Raw genomic sequence first — 17,375 nt, forward strand, 5'->3', positions numbered from 1 at the left:
CTCCCCACAGGAGAACTGTCGCTGTACTCATTTGAGCTAGAAATCTGAGCTACTGCACCTTGAATTAAAACAGATGTGATCATGGTAGAAAACAGTTCTTTAAGACCTTAACGGCCTGATTTTCTTCCTTTTACTCTCTTAAGAGAATCACTGATTTTAAACCCCAGCCCAGGACTCCATCTGCTGACCTTAGTAAGATTGCTTTAATGTTTTTCTTTCAGCAATTTTAAACCCACATCTGCACCAGGTCCACCCTGGACCCAAAAGTTTGTTCCTACCATAGGTTAGGCCCTTGCTACTCAAAATAGGGTCCTTGAACTAGCAACATTAGCATCACCTGGAAGCTTATTGGAAACGCAGATTCTCAGGTCCTATAAATAGTCATATGTTTCCTGCACATTAAGGTTTGAGAAGCACTGGGTTACATCATGCCCTCAGATCTCAGGAGTTCTTTACAACCAAAGGTCAGAGTTAGTCCGACCTCTTCACTGAACTAATGAGGAACTGAGATCCAGACAGAGGAAAGAACTAGGTTTTCCAAGGTCACACAAGCAGTAAGTATAATTGGTATAGTAAAGTTAACAACAGTATATCATGTAGTATAATAAAAAAGAATTCCCATAACTGGCTGGAGATGAAGCCCAGTAGATTGTGAGCCACCTTGATTTCAGAGTCAACTCTGTGTGCAAGATTTACAACCCAGGTGGGTCAGATTATTTCATCTCTCTGCCTCATTTTCCTCTTCCAAAAAGATATGAAGGTTAAGTACAATAACGTATGTAGAATATTTACCCATGGTCTGGGTTTTCAACTTCTCGTAACTGCTATATTTCGGAGATGGGACAAGAACCCAACCCTTCAGAATTCTACCTACTGTCTTTTCTCCTAATCACAGAGTCAACTCAAGTCCTACTATAGGGCACGAGTTCCCTCTGCAGGATGGACGGCTCCTTCTGTGTGCTCCCTCAGCACATGGCTGTCTCTTCTTGTGGCATTTAGACATAGCTACAAGGGCCGCTTTCCTGTTCCGTCTTCCCCACTAGCATGTGTCTTGCTTAGAGCAGGGACCATGTCTTTTATCTCTGTCCCCCAGAGCCCGGCATAATGGATGTGCTGACAGATGGAAGGAGTGAGGAACAAAAGAGACGAGAGGAAAGGAAGAAGGAGGGAGGGAGGGAAGGAAGGAGGGAGCCGGAACGATGCTGGGTGTTGGAAGGCAACCATTTTATAGCATGATGGATTCATTCAAAGAAATTGCTTGACAGTACAGAATTCATCTTTTTATGACTGTGACAACACTAATACATTTATTTCCCTTCTGAAATTAACTTTCTAATATTAAGAAAGGTCAAAATGAACTGCTGCAAAATGAGACATTTTGTCATTTTTAACAAATTATACGAAAGCAGACTGTCAGATTAAAGGGGTCGCCATTTCGAGGTCTAAACGCTTATGCTGATTGCATAATCAGAACTAACACTTGCCATTCTGCCCTTTCCCTGCCCACAGACCTCCAATACTTCCCTTTGGCCCAAATATCTCAAATATCTCAGCCTGGTATTCTGAGGCCCTTTAAAATTTAATCTCTTTTTAAAAAAATCAATTCCTTCCCCAAAGGGACATTCTACATCAGCCAAATCCACCTCCTTTCTGCTATTCTCTTCCTGCATACCTTTGCTCATGCGATGTCTCTTGTCTGATCTGCCATCTCTCCTGCTATATGTCCACAAAGATTCTATCTTTTCTCTGCCCTTACCATCCAACCCACTGGCCGGCCTCTTGTTCCTCAGAATTCACTCGTTCTGGCCTTGAGTCTGCCACTTCTGCTCCGTTAGCCTTGAGTTCACCCTGACCATGGCCTGGACCACGAGTTCCTTCTGCCTCCCCTACACTTTGCTCTGTCCCATCCTTAATTTCCTCTGAGACATTTGGAAAAGGCTTGGTGGTCTAGAAGGGCACACTGAATATGGGCGCTTTATTACAGGGGAGAAAGAAGAAAGCAGAGCTGACCCTCTGTCCTGGTCCTCCGGCCCCTGTCTTTCTTCCATTCTCCCATCCGTGTGCTCAGCCCTGGGATGAACTAGGGGCCATCTGGAGTCAGGAGAACTAAGGATGAACTCCGACTCTGCCTCTTGGGAAAGTTACTTAATAACTGTAGTTAGTTTTCCCACATGCAAAACAAAACAATCTCCCTGTCACAACATCGCAGTGGGGGTCACATGGATGGTTAGATATGAATGTACTCTGAAAACTATACATCTCTGTGACAAATTAGTAAAAACAATTATGACAAGCCCCATGTGCTGGTGATTCATCCCCAGGACCTAGAGTGTATGTGCTCCAATGCGATAGAAGTCAAGAGGCCTAAGTTTGAGTCCCAGCTCTACGGTACTGTCTCACTGTGCGGCCAGCTCCTTACCCGGGGCTTAAGTGTTCTCTCTCTATGTTCTCTTTCTATGGAAGGTGCGTTTAGAGTATCTCTCTAGTTTCCCTTCTTTTTTTCAGCTCTGAAGTTCTCTGGATTCACATAGGGCAAAGTGAGCTAAGACTCCTCAAGGCCAGAATTAAGCTACCAATTAAAGGTTAGAAGTGGCCAAATCAGAAGTTAGGGATATGTACGCCCTCAGGCAGTGTGCACAACCTGTGGAAAAAGAGGATACAACCTGAGGTGCAAAGCTCTTGACTGCCAGCCCCACCTAGGACCCCAGCCCCTAATTTACCTGTCGTGTTTGATCTGTGGAGTTCATTCTGGACTTCTCAAACCCAGTATTCATTACAGTAGCGCAGGACGGGCAGGGTACCCAAAGTGATGAAATAAACCTGCTATACACGTTTTTAATGGCAACTGAACCTAAAGACAGTGGCAGTAATTCAGAACAACTGCTATTAAAGGGTGTCATCATACTCAAGTAAAAGCTAAATCAACAGAATTTCTCTTTTCTAGGTTGGCCTTTTGTGTGGTTTTTAGAGATAAAAAGAGACCACTCCTTGAGAAAGGCTGAGCCTCCTGCTGGCTGCTCTGCCCTGTGGAACTGGCTCCTGTAGGCTGCACTGGGGACATGGGCCTTGGGATCACGCAGACCCGACTTCCCTTTCCAGCTCTGCTGTCACCAGTTGCGTGATCTTGCAAGTCCTCACCACTTTTCATTTGTTCCTTTTTTCAACTGACATTTGTGTTAGGCACTATTCTCTGGGCAAGAAAATGCACAAGTGACAGAGAGGCAGTTTTAGCCCTCAAGGAGTCGCAGTTGCACAGTTGTGTAGAGAAAACAAGCACATACACCTATCAACATGATGCGGAGTGATAACATATGTGCCCCAGGAGAGATTATGGTTGGGGTGCGGGTGGGGTGGTTATTCACTATGAGCCTTAGTTTCCTAACCTGAGAAATGGGAATAATGGAGCCCATTTCATAGGGCTGTTATATGGATTAGATGAGACAAATACCTAGTACTTAATGGATGCTCAATGAATATCAGCTCCTCTCCTCCACCACGGTCCTCAAGAGCTATTTTCATTTGCCCCATCCATGCCAAAAGGTCCAGTCACATAGCAAAGGTGTCTATTAAGAACATGTCTTAGCAGTTGGAGTAGTTTTTAAGGTCACAGCCTTGGAGCTAAACTCTAACAGAAACGAAATGTACTCCTGTAACTGGAAGCCTGAGTAAGTCTACTTTCTGACTGCTGAGTGTCCACTGGTGGCGCCAGGAGTTTCCAAAAAAAGCTTTGACCTTGATGTGCCCTCTAGGCCCAGCCAGTGATAGGCCATTTCTGTCAAGTGGCCTTAGCTGCCAATCAGTGCACAGTGAGCTGATCTGGAACTGCCCAAGGGTTCTGAGGGACCACATTTACTGGTATTCACTTTAGAACCATCCTTGCCGCTGTCAGCCCTTAGGGATTACAGCGAGTTGCCCCAACACACAGATGCACACATACTCAAACCCTGGGAATGATGGAGACCCACTTGCCCTCTAAAGGTTAAACTATAAAATCCACCCAGAATAGATGAGAACAGACAAATACAGGAAACTCTAAGAGAGAAAGGCTCCCATGCTTGGAATTGAGCTATCACTTAATTAATGGTGCTAGCTCAGTTAAAGAAAGACTGAGTCACAGATAGGGGTTGGGGAGTGATCAGAGAGACTGAGATAAAGCCTAGGACCTGCTCTCAGTCTTTCTTTTAAGACTTATAGTTACTTGCAATGTGATATCAATAACCAGAGCTATATCTTTTGTGTGTGCGTGTGTGTGTGTGTGTGTGCATGCTGCAGTTTAAAGATGGTGATAATGGTCTGAAGGACTATGAAATTAACACAGAAATATCAGCTTTTGTATATTACTAGATTTGAGCTTATAATAAGAATAAATGCTAACATTTATTGAGTGCTTATAATTTACCAGCCTTAGAAAATATCATTCTATCTAAGCATAAGTGTTTTCTATGTAGTGTCTTTTTCAATTCTCACAATACCTCTATGAGGAGATGCTACTACTACTCCAATTCACAGATCAGGCCACAGAGGCCCAGAGGGGTGAGGTGGTAGGAGATGCTACTACTACCCCAATTCACAGATCAGGCCACAGAGGCCCAGAGGGGTGAGGTGGAGGCAATTTTTGATTGCTGAGCCCTTGCTCTTAATTCCTAAGAGAGTAAAGGGTCTGCTTCCAGTCCTTCCAGCTGACAGGGCAGTGCTCGAAGGTCAAAATTTCAGCAGGTTGAGAAGGAACCAGAATAGGAAGAAAAGACAATTTGAAGTTTGCTCTGGGGAAGAGAGGAGAGACACGGTTATACTTACAAGAAGGATGAAGAGATGACAGACTTCCTAGGATGTTAGAAGCTTGGATGTAAATGCCTCTGGAATAGGAGTTTTGAACAGAGGGTAGAGGGACAACGGACGGAGAGTTGGATGGAACTATAGATAGAAGGATGGCTAGTTAGAAGATGGATCCACAGATGGGTATCGATTGATCCCAGTTTCCTTTTATCACGTGGGCTGGGTTGGCTTCATGAGACTCTTACCCTTGAGACTGGCCCGGAACCAAGCAGTTGACCCTGATGAGTTTGGTTCTGTTTTATAAAATAAGGTCCTTCCTCATATCTGGGTGGCCAAGTCCCCTCCTCCTTCCATCATTTAATTTCTAATTCGAAAGCTAAAAAATACTTGTGGGAGATTGTTGGGAAATATAAAAAACCAGGGAGAAAGAAAACAACCCCAGCACCCAGAAATAGCACTGTTAACATCTAGTTTACACCCATTCTTTTCGTGTATGTTTTAAACCTGGCTGTTATATACATCTTAACATATAATACATATGCAACTTTGTCTTCTGCTTTTTTCACTCAAAATTACAGCATGAGCATTTTTATAATATTATTAACTCTACATAAATATCCATTATATGAATGTATTGTGATTCAGTTAATCAGTTTCCCACTGCTAGGCAGTTAGATTTTTTTTTTTTTTTTCCTTTGGTTTTCATTATTTATAAATAATGATTCTGTGAGGTTTCTTTTCCCCCATAAATCCTTATTCACACTTCAGATTATTTTGGTCTAGGTTTCTAGTACTGCAATTGCTGGCTCAAAGCTATAAACACAACAATATATATTAAACCCCAGAAAGTCATACTAACATTTTTTTCCTCTCTTTTGAAGTCCATGTCTTCACTGCTCCCTGAAGGAGAGCTCTCATGGCTTTCGGGATCAATTCCAAGCTTCCTGGGGTAGCACATGGGGCTCTGAGTGGCCTCTGCCTACCACCCCTTCCTTGCCTCCCACCCCTTCCCCTGCTGCTCCCCCTAGTCCAGTACAGCAGACTCCTTGGAATTCCCTGAGTATATTCACCTGTCTAATACACGCGTCCTCACGCATGCTCCTCCTTCTGCCTATAATGCTTCCCCAGTCTTTGTCTAAACAACTCCTACCCTTCCTTCAAAACTCATGTCCGACGTCACCTTCCCCAGCAAGTCTCGCCTGTCCCAAAGTCCAGGTGTGATGACCTGTTTTTCCCACATGGCACCCAGATCCCTTGTCTATCATAATACTTGTTACCTTGTCCTGTACTCACTGGTTTACTGAGTCTGGAGATCTAGACCAGGGATTTACAAACTTTGTATGACCATGGAATCCTTTATTCAAACACATTTCTTATAAAGGTGAACATCTTTTGAGAATTTATGTGCCTGGAACAGTGCCTTAAGAAAGTCACATGAATCACTTGAGTTAATCCTCACATCAGCTCTTACAAAGGAGAAAACTGAAGCTTAGAAAAGTGAAGGGACCTGTTCAAGACAGCAAAGCCATTGAGTGTTGAAGTAAGATTTAAATCTAGGTTTGAGCCCGAGCTCTTAATCACCAAATTATACTGCTCTGGTTAAAATGGAGAGGAGCCTCATGGAGGGAGTCCTCAAACCTCTTGCAATTTTTTTCTGAAAACGATTTGAAAACCACTGCTCTATTCTGGATTATCAGCTCCTTGAGGGGGAAAAACTGTTCCTTAGTTGCCTTTGTATTCCAGTATCCAGTGTCTGGACTCAGAAAATGTTCATTGATGGATAAGTGATTTTTTTTTTTCTGTTGAAGAGAACGAGGAAGTTCCTCTTTTACCTACACACTTTACTAGTATTGAAATGAAAGCAGCAATATGAGCCTGGAATGACTTGTTGAATGGGAGAACATCAAGGCTCACTGGCCAGAAGGTCAGGCTGCGTCCAGCCAGACACCAGGGACCAGCATGGGGCTTAGGAGGTGGGCATTAGTACTTCAGGAAGATAGGGACAATTTCTTGATAAAAGGTTAAACAGTTCAGTTCTTGCTGGAAGCAATGATTAGTCTGGTCTCTTTCATCAGAATTCAGCTCTCTCCACTACAGTAAATAATGGACTAATTAGGCATCTGGCTTACTTGATTTCCCATGGCTAAGGCCAATTTCTGAAATGCAATATGCTATTTGATGTACCAGCATGAATTCATCCTGGGCTTCAGAGCCTCCCAACAGTAACAATCAAAAATAACTCTCAGAAAAGGTCCACATGCGTTAAGCACAAAACACCCAGAAATGTAACCTGTGCTCTGTTATAAGCTAGCTGGGCTGAGTGCCTAAGCTCGGAGCAGGCTGCATGCAGATCCCAAGACACTGAAGCCAGAGGCTGGAAGGGGGAGGAAGCTACTGGAGGGGTGAGAAACAGATGGGGCAGGTTAATTGGACACGTTCCTGGAAGAGATGACCTGGAGGTAAACTAGAGTGGCTGAGTTAGTGAAAAAGAGGTTATTCCAGGAGTGTCAGGTTGTGCACAGAGACCTCTTTTTAGCTCCCTGTGGCTCAGCTAACTGGGTACCCACGGGATAGGGAAAATGGGGAGGCAAGCTTGGGCTAACCTAGAAACCAGGGAGGGTGGAACAGGCACTAGTAGCAGAGAGGTCGTGAAGAGAAGAACTTTAGAATTTGTGGGTTTGTGCTGGAGTGCCTATATGGCTGAATTCTAAAATTCTAGAATTTCTGAATTTATGAACTAGAAAAAAAAAGAAAAGAGTCCATACGTGGGAGTTCTTATGACAAAGAATCGGCAAGGGCAAACCGTGAAGGAAAGAAGATGAGTCAATGGAAATGCAGTACAATGAGAGAACGGGGGAGGTTTGAAAGTCGAGAGACAATGTATTCTCTGGGGATGTGTCAGTGCCGTCTTGCTGGGAAACACTGGGTCAGGTGAGGTAGCTACCAAGTTTTCCCCAAACACTCCAGCCCCTACCAAGTGCGGGACTCTGCCAGGTGATGGGGATGCATGCTGAAAGAGAGAGCTTCTGTCCTTGAGAAGTTCAGCGTAAAGGAGGAAGAAAAACTATCACTAAAACACAGCATGACGTGCACTTGAACCAAGGGGTGGACCCGGCTCTGTGGAATGCCCATAGAAATCCAAACGACCGCCCTCCAGGAGAGACAGCATTTTAAATCAATGTTTAAGATGTTCTCAAGGAGCCCAGGGCAGCAAGGAAGTGAGGGAGCATCCTCTGCTCTGGAGGCGTTTGCGATTTAGTTGGGGAAAAGGAACCTACAGTTAGATGAGATGCTACTACGGCACCAAGCCCTGGAACACGTTCTGTAATTTTTATGGAATAAACCAGTAGATGAAAGGAGCAAAGTCTGTTAATAATTATAGAAGAACAAAGAAACAGGAGTTCACTGTGGGGCAAAGCGTTCAGGGAAATCTCAGAGAAGGTAGGCCTGGAGGTGGGTTCTGAAGAAGTAAAATTTCGAGAGCGACTTTGTGCGTCTCCTCTTTATTCAGCAAATTCCCATCCATGCTTCAGAACTCTGTTAGGATGTTAAGTCCAGGTCCTTGGGGAGTGGATTTCTTCTTTTCTGCCTGTCTTTCTCCTCTCTCTCCCAATATCCATTCTTTGGTGGTGGTGGTGGGGGCGTGCCCTGTGCCTTATGCTGGGTGTTAGAGATACTGAAATGACTACGATGAAGTCAATATGTACCAGTGAGATCACAATCTGTGCTGGGTATGGGAGCTGGAGGGTGAGGATAGTGAGGTGTGTACCAATGGCCAAATGCATAAGATATTAATAGGTCCATTTCTCACATACCTACTATTGAAGGTTATTTATATACATATTATCTTATCCTGAGAAAAATCTCATGAGATGGGCATTATTAATCCCAATTGACAGATAGTGAAAATGAGACACAGAGTTTAATTGACCTGACTCAAAAGGAACCTTCCAGAAGCTTTCCTGACCCCCCCGTGCAGATGAAACAGTATATATCTAGTCAGTCAGTGAGAGGTATCGGGACCTTTCAGGATGAAAAGATGTTAGAGAAATTGAAGAAAACAACCAACTTGACAGGAATATTACTCTGAAGCGAGAAATCCATCGCCCCACCCCGCTTGCTGCCAGAGTCAAAGTTACAATCAAGAGAGTTCAAAAATCCATGTCTTTTATCACAGGTGGGAGAAGTTGCCCTTTAGAACAATAACGATTTCTCTTAAAATTCCTTAAAGTTTCATAAATCATCTCAAACTGTTGTAGGAAAAACGGTAAAAATTTCATGAACCCAAGGCACCTTCTGTTCTCAGAGCTCCCCATACAATTACATTTACTTCTAGTCTTTCTTCCCATATTGAACTTCCTTCTCCTTAGTGGCTATTTACTGACATCCTGGGCCATGTTGGCAGGAGTAGGGAAACATCTGAGAGCATGATCTATGATGGTGGTGCGACTGCACGTAATCTATCCCGCATGAAACCTCCAGCAGCTGGCTATGGTCTGGACATTTCATCAGGACATTCCTCTCCCCCTGACCCCAGGGCAATCGTAATCCGTCCTCGCCTTTATAAAGTGCTTACATTCACATGCACCGGGGTGCTCTCTCCAACTTGTGAAATAGGCAGTTCAGTGAATGTTGTTCCCTTTTAGTAGATGGGCACACTGAGGCTTAGGAAACTAACATTTATGGAACATCTACTAAGCATTCATAGGTATTTGCTCCAGGCTGTCCTTCCCTGGCAGCGGCCAGGACTTTTGTGCCTTATCGTGGAAGTTCTACCTATCAGTGGTTCACATACTATAACCAGCGGATAGCACTAGGACAGCACAGATTCTTGGAGCCAGAAGGGCCCTGTAGGGCTCATCTTTCAACCCTTATAATGCATAAGTGGGGAAACGAAAGCCCCAGAGAGGGGAAGAGACTCGCCTAAGAGCACCAAGCACATCAGTGGTTCGGCCACATCCGTGTGAGAGTTAGTGTCCCCAGCCTCTCTTGCTGCGACCGACAAAGACAAGCCCACACAGTTTCAGCTGCTCCCTGCAGGGGACCTTTAGCATAACAGAGTTATAGACATGGGGTGGAACAAAGGTTTGAGAACCCACAGTCCAGGTTCCAGAGTTCCTGAGACCTCATCAATACAGTCTGCAGATGCCCCAAGGGTGTGGTTTTCACCGGGGTGACACTGCCTTTTCTAGGGGATGGTCGGCATCCTGCCATACTGGGCAGAGTTTTCTCACCCAAATGCCACGGCTGTGGCCTCCTGCTCTCCTGGTTTATCTCCAAGCGTGCATGTGGGGTGGGGGGCAGGGGTGCCCGTAACCTTCATCCTCCTTCCCTGTCCTTCCCAGGGTCGGTTTACCCTCCCACCAGCGAGGTACTCCTGACAGGCTGCCAGGTATGAACCTGCAGATGCCCCTTGGTTTCTGCCGTCTCAGGGCCTTCCAGTCTGGCGACCCAGTGAAACCTCTGCTCTCGCTAAGAACAGACCTCGTGGGTCACTTCTTTCCATATTAACTGAGCGGTAGCACTGTGCCTGCCGTGTGCTTCTGTGTCTATCCTTTGTATGATTTTGCATAACTACATACTTATCTATCTCTCGCTTACCATGTTTATGTCTTTATGCATATGTATTTTCTCTTTTTATGTACGTGAATGTATGCATTTTCTGCATGTTTCTATGCTGTGTGTGTGTGTTTTGAGTGTCGTGTGAACGAGTGCTGGTTGTGTGTGTGTTATTTGACCATGTCACTGACTGCTCTGTTTGTCATGGCAATGCGTTATAATTTATTTATTTATTTGACAGAAAGAGAACAGCTTATCTTGAGGACTACAGGAGGCAAGCAAGGGGGAAAAAAAAAAAAACAACGCAGCCCCGTGTTGCTCTATTTTAAAAACTGCTCTGTGTTGTTATGGCAGCTAATTTTCCTTAAATGATTTAAGAAAACGGATCTGTCTAAAAGAACTGCAGCCAAGTTGTTATAGCAACACAGGCCTTTCTCCTCTAGGAAAAAGGGGGGACGTCACCCCAGAGCACAGGAATCTCTCAAAAAAGCAACCCTTGGGCTTTGAGGGACTCAGGGGCCAGAGGAAGGGCAGGAAGGGATCCATTTACCTCCCGCGGTCAGTTCGTGGGGTCTTAGTAACAGCCCTGGCCACTCTCCAGTTCAGATCTTTTTGTCCTTCACCTGGACTACTTCAGTAAACACCTAACAAGTCTCTCTTCTCCTCCTCTGTCTTACCTCCTTTGATCCACTGCCCACAAAATTACTATGCTGCAGCCATAGTCATTTTCTAAAGCATATATTCTTTATTCATCTGTTCATTCATTCATCATCCAAAATAATGTTCTCTATGGTGCCATGTTCTGTGCCATGTCCTGGATGTGAGTAGGGCACGCCCTTGAATGGCATGTCACGAACACTGGTCTTTATCCCACAAGTAACAGGGAGACACTGAAAGGTTTCGAGCAGGGGAGACAGACTCACTTGGATTTAAATTTTAGGATAACTCCAGAGTTTCTAGATTGAGAGACTGAATGGATGGAAATACTAACCATTGAGCTCTCCCTTGCTCAGATGTTTTTGATGGCTCTCCACTGACTATACCAATTCTCAAGATTGAGAGAGGGTGTGTGCTGGAATATTCCTGATAAGCAGCATTTTGTTCCATTGCCTTGATTTTTTTTTTTTTTGGTCATGATATTTAATTCAATTAAAAATCAATTTAAAAGAGGGTCTATGACTTTGATTTTAATGAGAAGAGGGTGTCGGGCCATAGAAAAGGCCAGATTCCTTAGCTCAGTGTTCAAATTTGTCCATAAGCTTCTTCACTCTGCTCCTCAGCCTGCCCTCTTGCAGCTCCCTGTCATAAATCCTGCACACCAGCCAGGCATCTGAGGTCTCCCACCTCCATTCTATTGCTCAGCTTCCCCTGGAATGCCCTCTGCCCTTTCCCTGTAACCCCCCTCATCCCTGAACCATAGCCATCTGATAAAGTATTCCCAAAGGTCCAAATTCCTTGAAAATCCTTCCTTCCATACCCCTCACACAGACACAGACACACACACACACGGTTAATCTCCCCCAGCCCCATATTTCCAAAGCGCTGTGTTTTCTCGATTATAGCACACCTTCCTGGATACCTTGCATTAAAGGTATTTTCATAAGGGTCTGGCATTCCCATCAGATTGTCAGCTCTTCCTGGCCTGACATCCTGCCTCATTAACCTCTGTAACACCGGAGGTTGTCCAAGAGTCTTGCACATGGTAACATTGAGAAGTGTGTGTTTGATTCAATTAACTGAGTGTTTTTATAGCAATGCCTGCTTTTTTATCTCTACCAAACACTTCTCTGGGTGTGCCTCATAGGTACATAGATGCTAGCAGAGTGGAAGATGGACGGTCCTGGGGAACTCATCCATAAGTGGGCTTAGCTTTTTAAGATTGCACTTAGACATACACGTGCGAGGAGGCCCCTGTGTGTGCTCTTGTGTGAGTGACTCTGGTTGTGTGGCTGATGGTGTGATGTGAAGTCAGTGTCATACTCTATGGTGTGTATGTTAGGATAAAGCCAAACTCCTGTAGGCAGAGTGTGAGCTCTCAGCCGAAAGGCGATGGCCTTTCTGGTGCTAATTACCTAAGGAAGAGTAGAGCTCAAACCTAACACCAGTGTGGGAAGGAGGGATATGGATGTAGAGCAGAGGTGGAACTGGCTTCCCTGGTCTTCTCTCCCCCCAAGGTACCAAAGTCAGCGGTGGGTAGAATGGGGAGGCACTGAGGCCAGGGGTGAAGCAAGTTAGTGAAGATGATCAGAAACCTGTGTCATGGGGATGAGAGTGGCTGATGCCATCTCAGGTTCTGTCCCTGGGAGTTTTGGACAATCTCAGCAGATTGCAGGGGAACCCAGGCGATGCTTTGTATACACAGACCAGAGCCTTAAGGGGGGGCACAGTGATGGTGGAGGCAGAACCCGGGATACTCTGAGGAGGAAGGGAGTTTGGGGAGGGGTCTGTGGCTCAGCTGCTGCTTTGCATCAGGAGAATCTTATAAAAACCAAATCACAGAGGCTCTGGGTTGGCTTCACCATTTGCTCAGATGAGTACCTGCTCAGAGCCGGGTCCCTGCTGGGCACTGGGCTCTGAGATGAATCAGCCAGACTCTGCCCCGGGGGGCCAATCGATCACAGTCAGTGAACAAGGGCCACACTGTCCACAGAGAGCTGCCCTGGGAATGGGACAGAAAACACTTTCTATCTGAGATCTAGCATAGTCCTCTGGGTTAAACACTCCTTTGTCAAGATCATCACTTAACATCCAAGACTCTGAGAGGGACGAAGGATTTGGTGAGCACAGGACTAGGAAAGCGGCCTCTTAAGTAAATGCCATCATTAACACAAGACAGCAGGTTCCTGTTGCCAGAAGACAAGGACACCAAAGGGCTCGTTCCAGGAGACTCACAGTGCATGTTGGACATATCACCCCTGCCCAATTTCAAAGTCAGCAAGTCTAAAGCTTGTCCCATGCCTATTGTTCCTCCTGGGTTCCTATCTCAGCAACGGCACCGCATCCACTCCGCTGTCCAAGCCAAACCATGGGCATCATGCAAGATCCCTTCTCCCATCAGCTACAGTCACTAAGCCACTCATGTCTCCCTCTGTAATAGCTCTAGACTTCTCCCTTCCAACCCGACGGCGGCAAGCTCCCATGGTCTCCAGCCTGTAGCCTGGCACCCTCCAAATCCACCTCCTTACAGGCACCAGAGAGATCTTTCTGTAATGCAAATGATCCTGTCACTCCCCTGCTTGAAATCTTTCAGTGGCTCCCATTCCTGAGAATAAAGTCCAAATTGCTCCCTGTATCATAACCTTCCTCTGCTCCTCTGTCTGCCCCCAGTACCAGCCACACTTGAATGACTTGCAGTCTCCTGAGGGTGCCCCCTCTCATGGCAGATGCACAGATGTCTCCTCTGCCTGGAAGGCCCTCCCTGCCCTAGGCGTCCTTCATGCATCAACTCAGGTGCGGCCTCCTGGGTTGGGCTCCTTCTATGGGCTCCTTCTATGGGCTCTCACAACCCCTGCACCTTTCTCTGCAAACGCACCCAGAATAACTATCTGTAAATGCCTCTCTTCACCTGGCTGGAACTCCTTAGGGTGGACTCCAGTTCTGATTATTCCCGGCGCCCAGCACAGGGCCCGAAGGAAGTCAGTGAGGAACCACAGCACTCAGAGACACATCCTTGCCCATCAGGGAGGGTCTTGCTGATTCTCTGTTTGCTGATCTGTGAACAAAAGCCCAGTGGGATAGAAGGGGTGAGGCTGTGAACATTTAGAAACAAAGCCAGAAGTTCCCTGGGCAGTTTAGATAGCTCCGGGCTGAGCTACTGTGATGACTATGTGACAGTGAAGGTCAGGAGTAGGAACTCATTTAAAGCTATTAGGGCAGATACCTCAGGGCACTGACGTGTTTGCAACTGGCCCAGATGACTCTTAAAGTCAAATGTGAGTTTGAATCAAATCCAAATAATGTTCGCTGAGCATCTGCTATATATCAGGTACTGTTCTAGGTGCTTGCACATAGCTTTTAAGTAGAGAGACTGTAATTTATCACCCAAACTGGGACACTTTTTAAAATTAAAATTATTGAGGTGAAATTGGTTAATAAAATCAAATATGTTTCAAGTGTACAATTCAATAATATGTCATAGATATATTGCATGTGTGTTCACCACCCGAAATTTAATTTCCTCTGGCACCAAATATTTGACCCCCTTTACCCTATCGACCTCCTCCCTCACCACTTCCTTCTGGTAATGACTAATCCATTGTCCATGTCTATGAGTCTCTGTTAACAGTAGGGTCCTCAAAATACTAAGCATAGAAATACTCTCTTCTGGGTATTTACCTGAAAAACTTGAAAACATTTATCTGCAAAGATAAGTGGCATTTTTAAGAGGAAAGGGAGCAGTATTGACAAATACTCCAGAACAACAGGTATGAGCCAGAACTGCCCCAAGGCAAGCTGAAACTTACAAGCATCCTACCTATAGGTCACATTTGGTATGCTTTTTTTTGGTAACCCCTGACACAATTTGTAAGTCTATAGTTATCAGTATTTTCTTATTTAATATCTATTTCTCCACTAGATTGCAAGGGTTAGGGGTTTTTTCACCATTAGAACCACGGTGAATTGTATATAGAAAATATTTGATAAACATTTATGGAAAGAAGGAAGGAAAGAATGGAATAAAAGAATGGGCCAGGATAGAGGAAGGAGGGAAGAGAGGAAGAGATGGAGGGAGTTGGGATCCTGTTCCAGGTCAGCCTGACTCCGATATTAGTGCTCCATGTTCTTGCTTGGGGCATAAAGGAGTGGACTTTCCAGAAGAATATAGCTTACACAACCAGCTCAGCATCCAAGTGTGTTTATTAAGACCAGCCAGCTGATGACCATTCATGGCACAAAAGAGATGCCTAACATCTCTGTAATTCAATCTTATCTCCTCTACGTTCTGTGACATGGGCGAGTGCCCAGTTGTTTGTGAAAAAAAATCAGTGACTTCTGAGGATGGCATTGGCAGGCTGAAGCCTCTTCTCTTTAGCAAACCTAACCTTCCTCCCTTGGTTCTTCCCCGCCCCTTCACTCCACAGTTCTCTCCTCGGGATTCACCTAAAACACCACTTGTTCGGTGTCTGTCACTTCTCCTGCCTGTCTGTGTCTTTTCTTTTATCATGCCTCATTGTCCTCCCTGTGAATAACTGTTTTGTGTCTATACACCATAGTACATTTTGCATAAGAGGATTTGCCATGTTCAATCTAATTCAATTCAACAAATAGTTATTGAATATCTATTATCAGCCAGGTCAGAAAAAAATTGTAGGGGCTGTTCTCTCCGAGAAGAGATGGCAGAAAAAGAAAGCACTGTGATTCTATCAGGAAAACTTCAGTCAATGCCGAGGTGGAGGCAGGGGCGTTTGGCAGAAGCCAGCAGACAACAGATCCTTCCTGAGAAATTCAGAAGCAGCTTCTCTCTGCCAAGAAAGCTGATCAGGATGGCATTGAGAGTTCAGGGTAGTAAAGGGGTTTGGTGAGCACAGATAATACCTTCTTTTGTAGACAAGGAAGGATGTGCTGGAAAAGGAAGCAAATACACTAAAGCTATATGGCTACACAAGAAATGACACAGCAGGTGGGCTATAAAAAAGACCTAGGAGAGCCAAGTTCAAGGAGTATCAAGACAACAGTTGAATTAGCTACATTACACCTAAGTATTTACTTTTTCATTAATCCTTGCTCTAATATATGCATTTATTTTTAAGTACACATTTCTGTCTGGTTAATATATATGTTGTTTTTTAATTTAGGTAATTTTTATTGGCTTCTTCAAAGAGTTACACCAATGTCTCTCTGAAATACCCCAACTCTTAGCAATCACTATGTGTCACCTGTTGTCAGTCAAGGGGATCACGAAATCACAGTCGTCAATGTGGGAAAGAGACTCCGATGTAATCTCACTACAACGTCTTCTAAACAGTCGAGTCTTCTCTATACACCATTTTTGACAGTGTCATTTAGCTTCCAGTCGAACACTTTTAGTAAGCCAAAGTTCACAGTTTATATACCTACTTCATTCTCAGGCAGCTCTAATTGTTAAGAAATGCTATTTCTCTATAGGCCTTACCTCTTCCTTTGGTCTCCACTTGAAAGATGACTGCCCTGTTCTCTCTGACAGCTCTTCGGAGATAGAATGATCATGGTCGACCTCCTTTCTCTAAGTTATGAAACCCCAGTGTCTTCTATTTCTTACAAAGTCCCGCTCTTCTGAGCAAACTCAGTGTGGACTCCCATTGTTCCCCTTCTTTCTGGAAGAGCAGGCCCTCTTCTCTGGGAGCTGGTTTGCCATTGCCACCACTCACCCCAAGTCCAACCAGTGAGGCTATCTATTCTGTCCTTACATATCCTTGCCTCTTGGGCCAGAGTCGACTTGCCCAGAGGTGAACAAGTCCTCCAAGCTGGGCCAATCATAGTCCTTTTAGAACTGGAACTCATAGATGAGAGTAAGTCACTCTCTAGTGGTGGGAGCAACTGGATGTGACAATTGGCACATGCTCCCTACAGGTAGAGGAGGCCAGTCTATGGTCTTCAATTATATGAGATACTTTGGCATTCTTCTAATACATTCTCTATTTTTCTTAAATGATCTCTTTTGCTTGTAATCAAAGAGCCCTGACAAATGTGTATCTGTTCTAGTATATTTCCTTCATCCCACAAGACCTCCACGACTGAATCCAGTATTTGTGAGGGGTGGGGAAAGACGCTTGGATCTGTCCAATTCAGAGAAGAGACAAGCAGTGATTTTAGCCCTCTGTGATTTTGGCCCTGGATTGCTAATGTGCATGCAGCTCTTACTGAACTTCCCCAGTACAAAACTGCCTTTTCTCAGAACAAGCCATAAAGACCAGCAGCTGCCGAGGGATTCAGTTACTCACTGGGTCGTTGTACATCTGGATGATGAGTTGTTTCACCCCATGCAAGGTAGGGTGGGCCCATGGAGAAGGATCCAGCCAGTGACGGTTCAGGTCAAATCCCATCAGAGAGCACCTAGGTAG

The 17,375-nt window shown here is 45.0% G+C and overlaps 1 protein-coding gene across 1 annotated transcript in view; it reads right to left on the bottom strand.

Moving 5' to 3' along the window:
- Positions 1-17,375, bottom strand: part of AGBL4 (ATP/GTP binding protein like 4) — a 956,697-nt gene that overhangs the window by 67,592 nt on the left and 871,730 nt on the right. Inside the window, 1 exon segment of the mRNA XM_025051987.1 lies at positions 17,256-17,367. Coding sequence (XP_024907755.1) covers positions 17,256-17,367 — 112 coding nt within the window.

The sequence above is a fragment of the Pteropus alecto genome, unplaced genomic scaffold (assembly GCF_000325575.1).
Source record: "Pteropus alecto unplaced genomic scaffold, ASM32557v1 scaffold25, whole genome shotgun sequence".
In the NCBI taxonomy this organism is placed as follows: domain Eukaryota; kingdom Metazoa; phylum Chordata; class Mammalia; order Chiroptera; family Pteropodidae; genus Pteropus; species Pteropus alecto.